General features: G+C 36.0%; 1 protein-coding gene across 1 annotated transcript in view; it reads left to right on the forward strand.

Moving 5' to 3' along the window:
* The window catches only part of EYS (eyes shut homolog), a 939662-nt gene that overhangs the window by 626509 nt on the left and 292340 nt on the right, over positions 1-20813 (forward strand). The window contains exons 32-34 of the mRNA XM_059831070.1: positions 504-694; positions 2454-2545; positions 18975-19125. Coding sequence (XP_059687053.1) covers positions 504-694; positions 2454-2545; positions 18975-19125 — 434 coding nt within the window. The remainder of the gene's footprint in view (positions 1-503; positions 695-2453; positions 2546-18974; positions 19126-20813) is intronic.

Here is a 20813-nt window from a genome sequence, read left to right on the forward strand (position 1 = left end):
AGCCTAGCAACATCCCATTGTTTTTTTTAGACAGAAATAGTTGACATATTTGATTAAGATGGAAATTTCATATTTAGGTTGTGGAATGTCTTCTTCCCTTTCCATACTTTGTTGTTTCTGCAAAGACTTCAAACTCATTCATTCTTGCATCAAAAACTGTGTGAATACCTAGCTTTGAAAAAAGTGTTCTTGACTTGCGGGGGGCCAAACCTGCTAGATGTGTTCCAAGTGCTATCATCTTCATAGCCTTTTCTTTCATGCATTGGTCCTAGTTGTCTGCTTAATACAATTTGAGCTAAACCTTTATGCCTATATCTTTATAAATTCTCAGCTTTCGTCTTTGACAGAAGAAAACTAACATTGATTTTCAGATTCATGACTGTCTCCTTGACAGATGTAAAAGAGTATCCTATATCTTTGCTACCATTAACAGAATAAAAAAGCAATGGGTGAAGAAGAAAAATCTCTTTGTATCCTTATATCTCTCAAAATTCTATTTACAGATTTCAGTTATGCTCGCTATTATGGTGATTCTTACCTGGAATTTCAAGGCTTGCATTTGAATATGCAAAACTTCATCCAGTTGGAATTTAAGACCTATAATCCTCATGGAGTCCTCTTGCATATTGAACAGAGCCCAGAAACAATAGGACATTTTTTAATTCAGCTTTTCATCAAACATGGCACCTTACAGGTAAGACATCAAAATCTCCCACTAAAGGATAAGTAAGTAAAAGTTAGGATCTGTAAATTTTTAATATTTTTTTCTGTTTCCTACTGTAGAAGATAGTAGATAGAGATACAGTCAGTCTTGAGATTCTTTAGTATTTTAAGGAAACTAGTTGTCAAACTTGCTATCTGTTAGGGCAAATTCATAGCTAATACGATTAATATGTCTCACAAGAGGTGGTGCTTGAGGCAAATTGACTAGTGATTATAATTGGAATATCTTGTATAAAAAGTATATATTAAAAGACAAAAATAAAGAATGTAGATTTTGTCTTTACAACTGGTATGAATTAAGGTATTCTATTTTATACACAAAGCCTAAACCTACTGAACCTCCTCATGTGTAAGTAAGTTCATTAAAATTGTTATAAGGGAGGCTGTGGAATGAGTGAATTGTCATAGGAAAATTTACTGTGTAAGGGAATAGAGTGTGTCTTTGTTACTGTGTGGCTCTGAGTAGAAACGTTTTACTTAATGTATCATGTAAATTCACAGTTCCACAGGATCCCAAAAAACATTTGCTTGGCTTTCATGGACAAACTAAATAGGAATACATTTGTTTATAAACATTAAGGAGTAAAGTGTGTATTCCAGTATATCTTTAACATTGACAAATTATGCCTTCTTTTCTGAGGAAGAGATAAAGCTTAAGCTTTATGTTGAGATGGGCAGATACTAAAGAGGCAATAAAAAGATAGTAAAAGAAGTTACTTTTCTCATAATAGATCTTCCATTTTCCTGTAAAAATTTCCAAAAGTTTGGCTGTAATTACATTCTTCTGCAACGATTGTGAAATGACTGTTAGGAACAATATATTTGAGTTAAATTTGCCTTCATGTTTAAAAAGCATGATCATACTAAAAAGATATATAAATTGCAGATAAACAGAAAAAGAAGAAAATAACTTCTTACTTTATTTTGTTATATTGTGATTTACTGTGTTTTATTATATTGTGGCTATCTTTGTCCAGAACAAATTATATTAGTCCGGGAAAGGAAGTTATCCAAGGTTTAGAAAATGTTGATGGCTTGAAGTCCATCTTACTTGTATTCATGGTAAAGTAATGATGCAGAAAAATATTTTTCTAACATATCATAAGCACCATAAAATATGAAAGTACTTTAATTGACAAAAATCTATTCAGAGATCCCAGTGTGCCATGTTAAAACTAATTGAATTCACTTAATCATTCACAAAGCTGGTCAATTAAATGTAGATTTAAAGCCCGATGAACAAATGGTTCTAAGCTCACAATGAAGCTACAATTACAAGTAGACAAACCATGAAATCAAGTGCTTGTTCACATTAGTATAGGAAATTAAATGGTGTTCCAAAATGCTCAAGCCTGCATGCTACATTACGTGTTTGGAAGTGTAAGGAGGCCATAAAATGGTAAGTAAAATTCACCCACAGCCAATGTTAATTTCAGCTGGGTTGCAGATGGTCAACTTCTTGCAGATCAGGCCCTTAATATCTGATTGTACAATACAGAAAGATTAAAGCATTTTCATGCAGTCTAGGAAGCATATATCTGTGATTGTATATTTCTGGTGCAATAGATTTCCTGATCCAGATCTTTAATGAAACATTAGTTTTCCGTGAGACACATGCCATCCTTCAGGATTTTATGAAAACATTTGTTATTTTTAAATTCAAGTTTCTAAGCCTGTAACTGTTTAATTATTAGAAATTATGTAATAAAAGCGTTTTTCTCACTCTGTAGTACCAGTTTTTATGTGATGAAGCAGCAGAAGTCAAAAACATCACTTCTACTGCTAGAGTGGATGATGGACATTGGTATAAAGTGCACATTAGGTAAGTTTTATATTTTACTGTTGTCTGTGTTTATAATTGCTTCAAAGATCATCTAGGTTGGAGAGAAAGTCAGTTTTTGGTTTAATTGAGATTTCTAGAACAGCCGTCTAAACACAGTTCAGACATCTGTTACAGATTACCAGAGTGCACTAATTGTGTTACTAAGTTAAACTGGGAATCTGGATGACTAATACAAAGTGGATCCTTTTCAAATACTTGCAAAAAAAAGATTCTTTGCACAGGGGCAATGGTGACCTGCATGTATTTTGTTGGGGTTTTTTAACCAAGCAAATGTACATAGATGTATCTAAAGGCCAAAAGTCTGTGCTGTCAGAATCCACAACCTTTTAAGAACTTGGAAGAGAAAGTTTCGGTTTCATTTTATAGGAACATTAGGTATGAGTTCTAGTGAGCTCTCCAGGTGCCTAGTTCCTATTAGACAGATTAAAATAGGTCCAAGTCCTCTAGTCCAGCAAGAAGAAAGTTAGTTGTCTGCTTGTCTTTCAAGGGTAAATGACTCCCTAACAAGTTTGTGGAGGGGTACAGAAGGTAGTTCTTACTGGAATAAGCCTTTTATAGCTAGATCTGTCCAAACGTAGCTAAATGAAGCACTTTTGGAGGGCAACTACAACTGGACCCTTAGCTTCTATGGGAAGCTGTAGTGGTGATTGTATCCATTATATTGTGCCTTTCTGCCTCAGATGTGGCAGTGAGTAGTCAGTGAGAAGGACCACGTTTGTTGCTGCATTTCAGATATCATCATTGTCAGATTTTTTTCCAGCATGGTAAACCAGTCTCAAGCTCCAGACCACATGGTAAGACAATGCAAACTAACACAAGGAGTTAGAGCCAGTAATTCACTGCCGTTGTGCCTATCACCCAAAAAGGAAATAGCATAAAACCAAACCATGGTACTGGAAGCTAAAAGCAAGTGTAAGCTCCTCTCTGACCAGGAAGGAATAGAAGACATATCTATGACACTGATAAAAGTGGGATTCTCTAAAATCTTGAATAACATACACAGTACTGTTTATTTCTCTGCTTTTGACTCCCTCTCAATCTCAAAATAGAGAGAGTAGAATTGGAATTTTTTTAGAGAAGAGATATAAAGATGATAAAGGCATTAAACAGCTTCTGTGTGAATGGTGACTAATCAAGGGGTCTACAAGTCCGTTAAAGAGAACTGAGGGAGAATACCAAAGAAGTCTACAAAATCCCAAGTGACATAGAGAAAGTGGATAAGGACTGGAGACACAAAATTTTTAGTCTGTTAGCTAGTTTAATCCATTAGAATTCCATTTTTATTCCTTTGTTGTTCATTTTAAGAAAGATTTAAGATCCTGGAGATAACAAAAGTATGAATACCTGAACCCTCAGTACTGTAGGAGACTTGAAGGAAAACATCCTTTCCCCTGGTGCCAGAGCATTAAAACTGCCATGTCATTGACATTACTCAGGGATGCATTAACTACTGTGATGTGTGTGCATCTGTTTTATGCATTTTCCCCCAACTCCATCGAGCAGAAAATAACTTGAATCTATAAATCAGCCTATGTCAATAGCTGGAGAGAAGAACTAACCAATTTCTATTTCTGGTGTTCCTTTTGAGATTTTAAAAGAAGGAAGACAGACTTACCTTCTGTCATTTGCAGAGAATGGTAATTATTTCAGGACAGCTCAAGTAAGATGGGCCACACTGATTTTTGCTGTTGAAAGAGAAGGAATGAATACAATTTATGGGATTTAAGCTAATTAGTGAGCAATTATTAATTAATCACTCTACTTACTTTAGTAGAGTGGAAATGGTTTTAGATATTGTTTTAAGATGACATTGTGCAGATGACACCAAGTTGGGTGGGTGTGTTGATCTGCTTGGGGGTAGGAAGGCTCTACAGAGGGATCTGGACAGGCTGGATCGATGGGCCGAGGCCAAGTGTATGCGGTTCAACAAGGCCAAGTGCCGGGTCCTGCACTTGGGTCACAACAACCCCATGCAATGTTACAGGCTTGGGGAAGAGTGGCTGGAAAGCTCCCCCGCAGGAAAGGACGTGGGGGTGTTGGTCCACAGGCGGCTGAATATGAGCCGCGTGCCCAGGTGATCAGGAAGGCCAACAGCATCCTGGCCTGTATCAGAAATGGTGTGGCCAGCAGGAGTAGGGATGTAATTGTCCCCCTGTACTCGGCACTGGTGAGGCCGCACCTCGAATCCTGTGTTCAGTTTTGGGCCCCTCACTACAAGAAGGACATTGAGGTGCTGGAGCGTGTCCAGAGAAGGGCAATGAAGCTGGTGAGGGGTCTGGAGCACAAGCCTTATGAGGAGCGGCTGAGGGAACTGGGGTTGTTTAGCCCAGAGAAAAGGAGGGTGAGGGGAGCCCTTATTACTCTCTACAACTACCTGAAAGGAGGTTGTAGAGTTGTGGGTATCGGTATCTTTTCCCAAGTTACAAGTGATAGGACAAGAGGAAATGGCCTCAGGTTGCACCAGGAAAGGTTTAGATTGGATATTAGGAAATACTTCTTCACTGAAAGGGTTGTCAGACATTGGAACAGGCTGCCCGAGGAAGTGGTTGAGTCACCATCCCTGGAGGTATTTAAAAGACATGTGGATGAAGCGCTTAGGGACATGGTTCAGTGGTGGACTTGGCAGTGTTAGGTTAATGGTTGGACTTGATGATCTTAAGGATCTTCTCCAACCTAAATGATTCTATGATTCTAAGATGTAAAATCTTAATGGCACAGATGTCAGAAGGATTTGGTTAGAAGTTGCTACTTATTTTCATCTAGTGTATCTTCACATGTGCTTGACTTAATTAAGAAAATGTATATGCTGTACGGAAAAGTATAATAACCACTGCTTTACATACTTTTTTCTTTATTAACAATTAAATATATATTGTTGACAATTAGTTTTGGTAGAGTCACTCTTGAAATATGTGTTACTTGTTTTATGAAGTTAACATTTAATTTAATCAACTGTAGTATAATACAACATAGTAAAACTTGAAATAACTTTGGAGAAAAACTGCCATAGTTTATTCAGCAGCTGTCTAGAGCTTTGCAAACATTGTTTAATCTTCACAGAACTGATTTGCAGTGAGATAAGTAAGTTAAGTTTTGAAGAATGGTATCTGAGAAGTTGGTGAAGTCAAGATGGGAATATTGGAGATACCGAATACTATAACATAGCGGGTACGCACAGTGTGGGACTTTCTTTGTTCTGCAGATGTTAAGTATGATGAACAGGCATTATGGGTAATAAAAAAAAATATGGGTTTGTACTAGTTTGTTGAAAGAAACTGTTCATTCTCATTACTAAAAGTATTCCTAATTGTTTGGAGCCCTTTTGACATGGCCCTCTGATGGAAAGATTTGTCTTTCAAATTCACTAAAAGCAATGCATTTCAGCTCCTGAAGATAAGCCATCTGCAAAGAATATATTGACTCTACAATATCATATTAAATGAAAGAAATAGACTTAAAAGTAGTGAGTGTTGTGTAATACAAGTTGAAATACAGTGAAAATTAGATAGTGATAATATCTTCCTTTTCTGCTTACAGGGGAACATTTTATTACTTCCTTTATTCCACAGAAATCATCCCTGGTGTGAATAAAAGAAATGTCACACCTTTTAATGTTTGCAAATAAACGTGCATATTACTGTCAGACACTACATTATGTCTAATTCTTGCAGTTCACTAGAATATTCATGCTGGAAGTAAAATAACAGCATTGCTGAAACACATTTTTCTTGATGATGGAACATTGTGGCTACAAGAATTGTAACAATTCAGTAAAACTGGATATAATATGAGGACTGGATTTGCATCAAGATCTTGGATAGCTTGATAATTTTGGATAGGATAACTTTTTGCATCAGATTAGTTTTTATTTATGGCATTGGCTGCTGAAACCAACACGTTGCCAAGGTTTGCCTCAGAGCAGTGCCTCAGAGTTCTGTTTTATGTGTAAGCTAGTACAGTTGTTTACCAAGTCTAGCTATTAATGAAAATCATTGCAGCTGTTTCACTTACATATCTGATTGTATGGTTTTCGTTTTCTTAAGAATGTTAACCAGGGAAGTGAGCGCTAGAGCGAAAAACAGGTACAGGCAATAAGCCACAGAGGTTAGATTTCTGCAGGGTATTATGAAGGGAAGGAAGTGTTAAAGGGACTCGAGCACTGGAATTTTGCGTGTTGGGTTTTGTTGTGAAGATACAGTTACCTTACTGGCAATGCAGGGGATGCTCTACCACAATCTTCTCATTCCAGACCTTATAAAACTGCCTTCATTAACTGCTTTATCTTCTTCAGTCTTTGTTATCAAAACAAGTTGATAAGGTAACATGTATTGCAGAAACAGGCCAAACTGCAACAGCAGTATTAGAAATTTGTCCTTTTCTTGGTCCATTATGCTCCATTTCAACAATTATTTCAGTACTGATATTCATAGTGTCTTAATTTCATTGATTAAATAAAAAACATTTTTCATTTTACTTTTAATCTCGGGTCACAACTGTCAATTGCTTTAGCAAATCTATCAGCTTATAAATTGATTATGCAGTAGATGTCACCAATACAACTTCTTTCTTTAAAATAGGTCTATCCACTTTGAACCTTTGTTTCAATTGACCATGATCTTTAAGATTAGAAAACTGGTGTAGGTGCTCCATCAGTCTAGAAACCAACTACAAAATGTGGCAATTTTCTTTTTTAAAGAATTCGTTATTCTTCTTGTTTAACTCATAATGTTTGTAATTTGAGGTTTGCACTAGTTAACTATAGGATTTATGGTGATTGATTGTCTTGGTTTTGAGATGTAGGTGTTTTCTGATTCCTCTAGTCAGAAGAAGATCTCTCTAATCATGCCATCATGCAACATATGCTCACTCTGGAACTTGTATATTGCTTGGTTTTGATAGCTTTTGATAGCTTTTTATGAAGGCCTGAGATAATCCATATGGTGCAAAATATGCTGTATTTATTATCCTTCAGAATATGCTACAAAGCTCATATTTTCCATAGGGCTTTCAGGCAGGTAAGATAAACAGATGATAGATAAAGTGGCTAGAAAAAACTGCAGATGCTTCTCTGTTTTGTTTTTTTATTTCACTTTTATTGTAAATTACTATTTTTATTTTATCACAAAGGTGCCAAACATTGGCCTTGATTTTTAACATAACAGTATATAGGTGAAAAGGTCATCCACCTGTCGTTTCATGTACTGTGTAAATGACATGTACTCCACTTAATGAAAACATGCTTAATGGGCCATCTTCTCAAAAAAAAGTGTAAGCCACGAGATATTAATAGCAATGGCTGCTTAATTAAGGTAGAAGTGTATTCAATATTTATATAATGCTGTAAGAAGTGTATTCTTGGCATAAGATAGCTTCATGCTCTTTCCATTTTCTGGGCCTCTTCCAAGGAAGTTATCAGTGGAATTGCATCAACTGTAAGACATTTGTTGATGTACTTGGACATAGCAGGGTTAAGCCTGATTTATATCTATTACCAATACAAATTATTTAGGAAGTTGTTGGACTTCTAAACTGGCCACTGCTAGGGTCCTCACAAACATACTTTCCTAGCCATGGTTATGTTGGTCTTTTTTTCAGTCCCTCCTAAAGTGCCTAGTGCAAAACTAGGGGTGTATGAAATACAACACAAGTGCTGACTTAAGTCATAATTTCTAATTTTTGTATAGTCTGAAACTTTTCCCAGCTCAGTGGTCTTACTTGGAAAAAGTCCAGTTTATTACATTTAGTCTAATTCATTTATGATTTGTTAACACTGGTAATAAAATGACATTTCTTGTTTCCTAAATGCCACTGTATCTTGATTCCTAATTAGGTTATATCTGCTACTTACTGTCCAGTATCCATTGCAGGGAGGCTAAGTCAATGAAAATAAACTGATTTGAGAATGTAGCTTAGATGTAGAGTAATTTTTAGTTAAAATGGAACAAAAATTATGAAAACTTTTCAAATAATTATAATAATGTCAAGACCTGGATTTATAAGGTGGAAAATAGCATGAGTTGATCATAAAGTATCAAGAAAATTGGAAGGATTCTTTTTTTGTTTTAGTTTGGTTTTTTTGGACAAAGATAAAGAAATTTAACCTAAAATACTTATGGTGACTATCACACAGATGAACAGGAAAAAGTGAATAATACCCCCCAAAAAGGGTATTCTGGAATACATCTGAAAGGAGGCCGCACCTCGAATACTGTGTTTGGTTTTGGGCCCCTCACTACAAGAAGGACATGGAGGTGCTGGAGCGTGTCCAGAGAAGGCCGATGAAGCTGGTGAGGGGTCTGGAGCACAAGTCTTATGAGGAGCAGCTGAGGGAACTGGGGTTGCTCAGCCCAGAGAAGACGAGGCTGAGGGGAGACCTTATCGCTCTCTACAATTACCTGAAAGGGGGCTGCAGAGAGGTGGGTGCTGGTCTCTTCTCCCAAGTGACTAGCAACAGGACAAGAGGAAATGGCCTCAAGTTGCTCCAGGGGAGGTTTAGATTGGATATTAGGAAAAATTTCTTTACTGAGAGAGTGGCAAAACACTGGAACAGGCTGCCCAGGGAGGTGGTGGAGTCACCATCCCTGGAGGTGTTCAAGGAACGTGTGAATGTGGCGTTGTGGGACATGGTTTAATGGGCATGGTGGTGTTGGGTTGGTGGTTGGACTTGATGATCTTACAGGTCTTTTCCAACCTTAGTGATTCTGTGATTCTGTGAAAAAGATACTGACTTTGCAATAACGAAGAGTCCTATTGGCACAAGGAGCTCAAAAAGTGGAAAACTAATATCTAGGGGCTGAAGATTTCTGTTACACAGTGCGACTATTACTGCCCACTAGCAGAGCATCACAGTACCATAGAAATGACAATGCTGGATTGAAACAAGAGAATCAAAAGAGACTGATTTATGAACTGTGAGATTGAAACAAAATATGAATCAAAAAACACTAAATAGAGGAAAAGTTTTGAAATCTTGCTAGTCAGAATATATCTTTATGTGTTTTCCAGTTCATTCTGCTAACCTGCCCACTACATTTAGAGAGAACTAATTTGATTTTAATCCTTTGACAGATAAGTAGAAGAAGAGCTGGGCTAATAACATTCCCTCCTGTGACTAATTTTATTCATTACTTTATCTCATAAATACTTGATAATTTAAATGTAGCTTAATGTATCTTTCTATTTGGAGGTCAAGTGTTCAAAATAAATGGTGGTGCTTCTTAAGAATAAGTGTTCAATCAATAATGGTTTTCAGATTATACTATCTTTTTGTCCAAGAATCTAATCCTCCCCTTTTAATGACTTAGAACACTATGGAAATAATGACTTTTTAGATGCTAGAGAGGAATCGCAATGTAAATACAAATACAGCACCTCACTAAATATCGTCAGAACAGTTAAACAACAATAAACTTAGATAAGCAAACTGGTCTATACATAGGTTGAATACTAACAATGCATTGACGATATCTGCTTCTGAAGAAATATTAAGGCAAGTGACAGGAAATCAGTGAAATTATACTTACCCAGTTTGATTTGTGAGTAAGCATTGATTTCTGTAGCTGAAGATTATTTTTGTGTACAAATACCAGCAATTAGTTTCATATACAGTGTATCAATGCAGTTATCTTCTATCAATCTTAGGTATTTTCAAAGTACCAGTTAGTTTAATATTTTTTTTTTTTCCTGAAAAGAGAACATCTTAAATTTCAGTAGTAGAACTACTTTACCAAAACTGTTATCTATTCTTTGGAGTGTCGTTATCATGAAAAACAAAACTATATTTTTATTTCTAGATTCACAAAGTAGTAATTTTTCCTTTACTTACAGTTGCCTTTCTTTCTCTGTCTTTAGTAGCAAAAGCAAAGAAACAACATGCCCTCTCTTACTGACTGCTGCATGTCACTAAATTCCTTATCTTTTAGAGATACTGTCTCAACGATTTATGTATTTACTGGAGGCTTTTCCTCAGGACATGTCCTTAGCTGGTTGTCTGTTTAAGCATATTTAAATCTTGTTCTGTCCCATGTGATCTATACAGTAACTCTTAACTCCATTCTTCACATTATTAATTTCCCAGACTGTTCATAATTTTTTTCTCAGAATAGCTCAAATTGATAATTTTTAAAACAAAGTAGTTACAATATTGACTAACATCTTTTATACATTTGAAATATTTTTTCCTTATGAAAACTAATAGAACACACCAATATCCTATTTCTGAATGGTTTTTGTTATTTGGAAGGCAGACCTAATATACGTAACACACACGACCCAGTAGTTTCTTTTATACACTTAAATGTCCTGAGCCCTTTGACTTCCTAAACAAAGTGATTTTAAGTTCTCATGTTTTCTCATGTGATGTCAATATATTTTAAACAATATATGTATTAATTAAGAGTAAATACACCATATATCACAAAGGGAGCTTAGGGAAAAAACAGTGTAGCATTTAGAGAATATTTTATAGAACTTCTTTTCCCCTCTATGGATCAGCATGTTACATCATTTGAACACTGCAGAATAAGATACCATAGGCTACCATTTTTATCTAAGATAAAATTTCTAAAATTTCTTGATTTTAGAGTTTCAGACCAGAAGGGACCACTCATTTGACCACCAAGGGACCACTAGGTTGACCTCCTTTATGTCATAAATGATCAATATTTTGTTCAGAAAGCCAGACTTCAGTTAAATCAAACCATTCTATCTCTTAAATATTTTCCTAAGATACATTCTACTGTGGTCACCTCTTCCTAACCCCACAGTATTGGTGAGGAATTTATATACCCAAATGATTCCAGCTGGCAAACCCCAGCCAGTAATTCAGCGAAAAGCTGAAAAGAAAAGCTGGGTAAAGATTCCTTTCTGACCCTGCTAACCCTATGTCTCAGGTATGTGACCCTGACTATATGAACAAGCAGTGGCAGACATCTGAGAGGTGTAATTCACTCTCACCTCAAAGATTTTTTTACCTGCTAGATATCCTTTCACCACAAAACTCAAGCTCTGCTATTTGAGAGATATCCCAGAGAATGGATAAACAAAAATAATTAGCCAGTTCTGTACTGGGAGAAAAATGCTGTTAGGCACTGCACATTGCATCCAGATGCCTGAAGGCATAAGTTTTATGAAAGTCATTGTACTGAGGCAGATGTGAGGCAGCATGGGTATTTGAAAGACGATGCAAGCCATCCTTTTCTCACTGAAGAAAGAGGGATATGCAGAGAGTGGGACAAGCAGTATAGCTCTCTTGGTTATTCAGACAGAGCTGTATGAATACTGTACACTGTAACCCCTACTTAGTAAGAAGGAAGCTGTCTTTCTACTTTATCCTCCATGATTCCCTTTCAGTCAGAGTCATCTGAAGGCAGGAAGATAGCTCCTCTGCTGAAAGCAAATAAGCTCTGTTTCCGTGAAGGACAGGATGGAGCTTGCAGAGGGTCTGCAGCAACAGCGCAGACTGGTAAAATCCTGTAAAAAAAAGCAGAGTCTGCCTGCTGTAGGAACCAAGCACTAAGGTGAGCCTTGTAAGATCATGAAAGGAAGGAGATTTTGTTCAGGACCAACAGTATATAGTAAAGAATTTATTCAAGTTAGAGAATAAATTTGCTTTCAAGCCTTTTATTTAATCTATCACACTTATTGCTACATTTTCATTATTTAAAAAGTTACCTCTTAAAAATCTGGTTATCTTGTGCTCTAAACAAAGTCTGTCTTTAAAGAGGGGTCTCCTTTTAAGTCTTTTTGGAGAAGTCACTTCAACAAAAGGGGGACAATTCAGAGTCCCTTCAAAGGGAGACTTTTTGGCCTCAGGGAGACTTGGTTGTTTTTTCCATGTTCAAGCTGCTTTGTTCTCCCTTTCTTAGTTTTTTTTTTTTTTTTAAATCCAGCTACTGGCTCATGTGGCCAGAGCTCATACAGAGAACAGATCCAGTCAAAAATACATACGTTTTTTTGTTTTCGGCTGAATGTTTTCCTTAATGCAAATTGCTGTGTGAAGAAGGGAGGACGAACATATGAATGCCTGTGGAACTTAGTCCTTTGCCTAAATGGCCAGTCAAACCACACCTATAGATGTATAAGAAATGCCAGTGAGATGATCCAGGCTCCACCATGTCTACTGTACATATTCACAGTCCTCCATTCACTTTCAGAATTTCTCTAAAATGTTAGCTTAAAGCTTGTCTTCTTAACATGACCAATTTAACTTACTTTCAGAAACAAGCTTTCTTACAGAAAAAAGCATGCTGTTATACTGCTGATGTTACATGAGCAAACTCCTTTCAAACATTTTGTAGTAAAGATCTCAGTTCTGCATTGCCAGACATGTCAGAATACCCTTTGCCATTCTGAAGTCTCTACAACAAGTGCTTTATTCATTCAGTAAGAACTAAGATTTCACAGAGGAAGAAGGAATAGTGGAAGTGGACAAAACCTAGAAATGATGACAAAGGAACTTGGCATTCATATTTTCACATCTTGCAGTTAGTTTGCAGAAATTGAGAATAATGAAAGTAGACTTTCTTCTTGCATGTTTGTCTCAGTATACAGAAAAACCTACACTGATCAAATCTTCTAATAAAACAAAAGATTAAAACTAAGTGCATTTGTGTGCAGCTAAATAATATTATTTTATTTTGCATCAACGCAATGTAAAAAAATCTTAATTGGAATGAAAAGCCATCATGAAATCAAAGCTTAATACGTTGCACATGTTTTTATATTCCCCAAAGAGTGACTATTTATCATAAACTTCATATGAGTCAACAGAGAATAAGCAACTGCCTTTTTCTAACAATGTAATCGAATGCAATGGATTTAATTACACTAAATTGATCATAATAACAGTTAATAGCAACTTAATACCTCCAATTAGTTTGATACAAACTGTTGTTTTACAGCCTTTTTAAGATAAAAGCTTACTTACTTAGGCATGCCCCGTCTTGGGTACAAATTACATTCCACACCTTTTCAGAACTCTGCCATCAAAGGAGACACTCAGAAGTTAAAATTTAGAATGATCAGAGAGACAAATCTGTGGTGTATAGTGATCTATCCTTGCTCAGATTATTTAACTAAATAAATACCAAAAATGTTTCTGTCAGTGCTACTTCCATTTACTTTGGATCTCAAAAGAGCTCGTTAGTCTCACTTCTAAGAATGAAAATTTTCTACTTTTGAAACAACTTATTGCAGGGGCAGAAACATAAAAATAGTAGAGTAAGTCTGTAATAACAGGCAACATACATAAAACTTTGTTCTATATTATTTTCTGAGGAACATCAAAGGATGCTAATGGATACTAAAAGTGGGTTCAATGTTGTGTGGCTCCCTTGGCCCCATGTCACAAGCATAGAAATGATATTAAGGAGAACACAGACAGGGTATAGAGACCAGAAATAATGTTGGCCTGCGGAGTTGATGTAAACATGAATTACTACTGTGTAACTATCTTCTTATGCAGTGCAGTCTTTCAGTTTCACTGGAAATGAAATGTCAGAGTTGCAAGTCTCGATCCAGCTCTAAACTTACCACTGTCTGAATGCTTGAATACAGTACTCTCATTTGGGCCAAGCTTTTCACTAGATGAAACTTTACTTACATTTACATCAACTTGAAATAAGTGCATATTGTTTTCTAAGTTTAGTTTCTGTAAATAGCATTTAAGGTTGTTACAATGTGAGCAGCAGGAAACCTGAAGCTCTCCAAACTGCAAAGACAGGAATGGCCAGAGGCATAAATCATTGGTTTTTTCTCTAGCTAAATATATAGTAGTAAATAAAACTGAAATCTGAAAACTATTCTCTGGACCTGAGGCCAGCTGGCAGGTCCCAGATCATGTCTATAAAAATACTTATTGTAAAATAGTTTGACAACATTTAAACTAGGAATGATTCCTGAATTGCACTAACCAGTGAACTTTTTCAGTTTCAGAACTGGAGGTGGTAGCTATCCTGGGTGGCAACTGTAACAGAAACTGTGATAACTTCATAAAAATATGGATGACTATGTGTCAGGACTAGAACTCATGGACCTTTTTAGTTTAGTAATGTAACTGTAACCTCTGTGAAAAGAATAAGGGGATACCATATTTATTCATTCCTTAGAATATGAAACAAATATTTCCCCATTTCCCCCCTGCCCTGTATTCTTAGGGAAATTTAGATCATGCCTTGTTTCATTGTTCTTATTTAGTTAAATCACTCTCTAAGACCAGACTAAGAAATCAGCTCCAAGTCCAGGAAATATGAGTCTGCTGTCAGAGGGAATGAGAAAAAATATGTTGTTGACTCATTAGTTCATCTGCAATATGAAAGTGTGTGTTATCTGGTGTCTCAGTAGGGCACAGTCAGCACCAACAGATGTGAGCAGTCTAAAATGATGCATATTACTGCAGAGTGAAAATTTAATGACTCATTCTATACTAATGTAACTGGTATATTTTCTATCTAAATAAAACTATTGAGGTTAATATGAGATTCTGCCTTATTCTCTAAATGTTATTACTACAGGGTCGGGGGGGGTTTGTACTAAAGAAAAATATTGAAGAATTGTAGGATAATTCAGGCTAGAAGGGACTTCAGGAGGTCTCTAGTCCAACGTCTTGCTCAAAGCAGGGCCAGCCAAGGGATCAGACCAGGTTGCTCAGGGCTTTATTAAGTCAGATTTTGAAAACTTCTGAGGATGAAACCTGCACAACCTCTCTGAGTAGAGAGATCCAGGGGTGTTCCAATCTTAAAGTTGTTTCAAACACCTTTGCAAAGCCTTATGGTTTTTAAAACCAGTACTAGGTCAAAATTGATCCCACCTTTTAAATGTGCGTTAGGAAAATGTAACTCTTAATTGTCTGTGACAATAGGTCTATTGTTTTGTTGCAATTTTACAAAAATAAATGTTCTACTGCAAAGAGCAGTTGGAGTATGAAACCAGAAAATGAAATCTACTAGATACTGAGTGAAAACAGAAGGAAACAGGAGTGGACTTCGATTCTTTTAAGCTAAGATATCTGTAAAATAATAATTAAACACAGTGAAAATGAAATATGTTCCTCAGCTTTAATTAATCAAGCAGTTGTCTTCAATAAAATCAGGGAACTTTGGGACTGTTTTTTAAAACATATAATAATAAAACTTCTCTTTAATTCTTGTAGTTTACAACTCATATTTGATATAGGTGTTTGCATACCTACTTCTGTTTTTGTTTAATACACTGAATGCTAACATTACATCCTGAATAGTTCAAGGGTAATTAGTGAATTATTTATTGTTGTTTAGCATTATCACGTTCAAAGTGAAATTGCTAGAAATGGGTGAAAGTTTCAATCTTGTTTCTAGAACAAGAGATTTCCCTTTCTTATCAGGAAAACCAAATTAAAGAAGCTTTATTCCCAGCAAGACTGCACAGCATGACTGACACTTAATACTTCATCTGGACATCTCCCTTTCCATCCTCCTCTTCCCCCATTTGTTTTATTACCTTTTCATTATTTTATGATAATTCCAAACATGTCATTTAATCATCGCTAACAAATGTCAGCAAGTAAGGACATTATGTAAAAAGACATGGATTTCATGCAGATATTGTCATGTTTCAGTACTGTTATCCCAACAGTTATCAAATTATTATCTTATCTTTCCATCCTTCCAACCTGTGAGGCATTGGGCAATGGATTTAATACTGTTTAGACAGAACTCATCTTCAGGTTATAATTAATAGGCCAGTATTTAATCATTACATTTCTGTGAGTACAAATGAGGAATCTGTGAACTATTACTGCTGGGTTGGACTGAGGCACAATTACTGGTAGCTTACCCAGCAAAAGTGCTTGAGAGTTGCTGTATGCATTTCCATATTTATAATTATGCAAAAAGCTCTGTCTTCTTACTTGACCTTTAAAGCACCCAAGGTGCTGATTGTAGAAAAAGTATTTTAAAAGCCTGATGGAAATTTCATAGAGTGCATATATGACCCGGTGATTGTATCATCAGCAAATGCTAAACAATAATGGTTTAAGGTTGTTATTCTAATTTGGCCAGACCCTGCTAGATTCAATCAAGCACAATTGAAGGTGCATGGCTGACATTCTAACAAGCTTAGGGTGAAGGCAGCTCACACTATTGAATTGCATTAACTTGTTTTCTGACATAAAGTACTGGGAATTAATTTCAAAATATGTTTATATATGCACACAAAAATACCTCTGCATATCCATCATATAAGCTATTAAGGACAAGCTAACAAAGATGTCTAAAGCTAATGTGAAAAGAACTACATTTGTAAATAGGGTGCGTGTGTAATAGAAGTACATACATGGTCACGTAACCAGTTACAGCATTAGCATCTCAAAATGTGTAGAAGAAATAGTAATTTAAAAAAAATAAAAGAAGTTGTTTGGGCAGCTTTCCTTCATTTAGCACATCTGTTAAGTAGTTTAAAAAATAAAAAATGCCTGTCAGTTCCCCTTCTAACCCTCTTTTACTCCAATCTTAAGAATTATGTTGCACTAAAACAAGACTGATTTAAAATATTTCAGAAATATTGCTATCCTATTATTATGCCTTTATTCATAAATATTATATCCTTTTATGAGAAAGTGAAGAAATTTTGGATATTTAAAAATCAATAATTTTTTCCTTAGAACTCTTACCAAAGCTTTTGGCTGTAGAATAAATTTATCCAAAATGTCACACTAGGCTCAAGCCTTAAGAAAAACTGCTTGATCATTGCAAACAGAGCTACTGAGAATGCGCTTATGAGTTACACACATTATCAGCAAACTTCCTTTGTAAGCAAGTAATGAAAACGGTATGGTGCAGAACCTTGTGTATGTGCTTAGACACACAACCATTGCATAACATCTACAAAACGTGGTAGGAAAACATTCTTTTCCTTGCTTGCAGTTCTGGCTACAATTTTCTCCTTATTTTTCTCATTCATGTTAGCTATTAATTAGTAAGTTTCAAAAAACTTTGCAAAAATTGGGGTGGAAATAAAAAAATCCCCTGAACTGATCCCTTAAAAAGTTTATTTTTAGTCCACAGAATTAAACCCCCAATTTATTTCTCTTCCTGAATATTGATTTTAACAACAAAACAAAACTTCATATTCTTCATCTGAAGTTATTTACCATTGGATGGACGGGATATTTTGCTTGCAAAAACATTTATAGTCCTGTCTGTTAAAAGGCTAATACCAGGTTTACATATTTTTCTGAAAGTATCACAAAAACAGTTATACAGAAACCAAATATAGAGAACTGTTTGCAGATGTTGCTAATGTTAAGTCTCCATCCTCCCAATTAAAAAATTGTAGAAGACCTTATCAAATAAGGTGATATCAAATGTGATAAATCCTTTAGATATCATTATCTGACGGATGATATTTGAAGAAAGCTTTCCATGCTCTTTTTGTAATGAATACGTTTCAGAAGCTAATTTTGCATTATCAAAGATAAACTGAATTCATATTTTACCTATAGCATCCTAGCTAAATTACAGACTGTTGCTTTTATAGTTTTGTTTGGTATATGCCATTTTTACATAGATTTTTTGTGGCACCTATATTAGAAAGGTACTTGAATATTTTTAAACATACAGCTGATTGAACTCTGATTTGTTTCATGTGCAGAGAGAAAAATAGGCTGAAAGAAATTCCTACATGAGAAACTCTTGTTTAGTTTTGATATTTCTTCACTGTGCTTTCTTTCATGAAGATAGAGTGCTTGCTGCCAATTGGTTATCGGAATGTAAATGAGCTTTGCATCATGAAAAAAAAATTGAAGAAAACCAAATTGTTTGCTTCGCACCTTCTGTTTATTGTTAACAATTCATGCATGCTGTTAAGACTGACACTGTAAAGAGGGTGTGTGGACAGGGGGAGTGAAAAGGGAATGTATGTATGAATTTCAGGGCCAAATATTACTGCCTTCAGTTTTAGGAATAATGCTTTTGAAGATAACTATTACAAATTATAGTAGGTCTGCACTCTCTAAAATGCAGTTTATTTTAAATTGATTTTCTGGGTTATCTTTTTTTGTGATGAAAAAGAGCAATATTTAAAATATTTGAAGTCAATGAATGTCTATTTTTCAAGCTGCAAAGCTTTCTTGTTACTGTTAAAAATTGCCTAACATTTTTATTCGACTGTTATGTGTTTTGGCTTTTTTAGCAATTACACTGCTTAGATTTGCAATATGGCTTCATTTTAATGGAAGTTCAAACCCCAAGGACATGCGAACTTACAGCTTGTTAAACAGCTTCTTTTACGTTTATATTCTGTGATATAAAAACAGCTATTTACTTGATTGTCTTTCCTCATTGGTTTAGTAACAGCCTAATTAATTGGTCAGATAGACAGTAATGTAAACTATATATGGTGGTAAAATGTGCCTATTTCTAATTTTATGTAGACAAGGCATGGTACCATGTGAAGCAGAAATGTCAGTCCTGGGGATATCTGCAAAGACAAGTACGCCTAGCAATTTCTGGTCCAGTTCATATTGGCTTCAAACAGGATCCATATTTGTTGGTGGTTTGCCTCATCATTATGCAATAAAACAGGTATTTTTTTTCTTATTATTTAGTTTTATTTAAGATGCTTGTTATTTTGGGAGTGGCATATTGAATAGGATACAACTGAAGAGATTTAAACTATGCAAAAAATAAAAATTACTCACAGCATTTTGACGATTATATCTAAAGGATGTGTATGGTCCCTTGCAGAGTTTTGCTGGTGCCTGGGACTTTGGTAAGTGAAGTAAACAGAAAGAGCATTCTGGCCTGAAGTTATGATCTGCATTCTGGTTTGTCTTGAGTAGGCAGAGTTAAGGAGCAAATATCATCAAATTCAGAGGAAGCACCAGTTACCTCAGGTGCTAGTTCGATGAAAATGTGAGAAGTATAACTGCACTGGGTTCCATAACCAAAGGGGCTCCCTGCTTGCATCCTGTGCTTAGGTGTGCGTAAAAATGGACCAAGCAAGAGAGAGTTAACCTGTGGAACTGCATTAATGAATGAGAGGTATGGTACAGGAACTTGAGCTTGTGGGGCCATGTATGCGGCTAGGGTAAGGGCATATGCAGGGGTGAGGAGTAATATGCAATAGGGCTAGCACAGAGCTAGGGCAGAAATGAGCTGTGAAGGTCTTAAGAAGAGTACAGACAGGGTCATGCAGAGCGTGTGAGAGAGGTGGATCATTACCGAGTTGTTGTTATGGAGGGATTTGGTGTAGAGTAGTCACAATAACATGCACATCACTTAAGTAACTTCTAATTTAAATTTTTTTTTTCAAAGCAGGATGAGTATGGATACTGATTTCTATTCTAGTCTATGACACTCACACTCTTCACACTCACACCGATCAAAGTCCCAGCCCCTGTAATTCATTGGAGACTAGCACCAGGGGACACTCACTCTGGCTCCTGGCAGCGTGGCCCTTGTGCAGAGCAGTTCCCAGCTGGCTCAGCCTTCTACATCTTGTCAATTGTCTGAATACAGAGTCTCCCTCTGCACCCAAGCAGTTATTGTCTTAACTATGTATAAATTTTTAAAATTAAATTGTTGGCATAATGTGCCAGTTGGCCTTGCTAGTCACCTAGGCCCAAGTCAATCTCTGACTTTCCCCTTGTCTAAAGCCAACCAATGTTGCTACCTGGATTATTTCACCCTCTAGTCTAGTGTCCCAAATGTGTTACAGGAATGTAAAGTTGTTCACCATTACAGAACAAAGATTATCTGTGAGTATTTGTTTACCACACATAGTGGAATAAACTAAACCGTTAGCACTGGGTTGGTGTAGTCCAGGTCTCATTTATCTGAGCAGTGATCTTTGCGTAGGTGTCACCCCACAACTGTAACAACGAAGTTAATCTGCAGGGTTTTTTTTTTCCTAGTGCACAGCAGCATCATGTAGTCAGAGCTGGGCATATGTAGTCCAGATTTCTTTTTGAGCCATACTTTCAGGTAGGCTTCACCCTGTGACAATTGTTTTAACCTTTTTATTTCTGTTCTGTTCTTTGTGAAGGTCATCTTATAATGAGGCGAATACAGTCATTTCAAGCACTGATGTGGTTTTGATGCCGTTATTGTAATGCAGAATTTCTAGATTGCTTTCACCTTATCATAAATTGGACAGTAACCAATGAAATGACAATACTGTTGAAATCCAACTTAAAAGTTCTTGTGAGTAGGTGCATTTAGGGTTGCAAAATACTCATCTAAAAGTATACTTCTAAATACCTCATATTGGC

This window comes from Gavia stellata, chromosome 2, assembly GCF_030936135.1.
Source record: "Gavia stellata isolate bGavSte3 chromosome 2, bGavSte3.hap2, whole genome shotgun sequence".
NCBI lineage: Eukaryota > Metazoa > Chordata > Aves > Gaviiformes > Gaviidae > Gavia > Gavia stellata.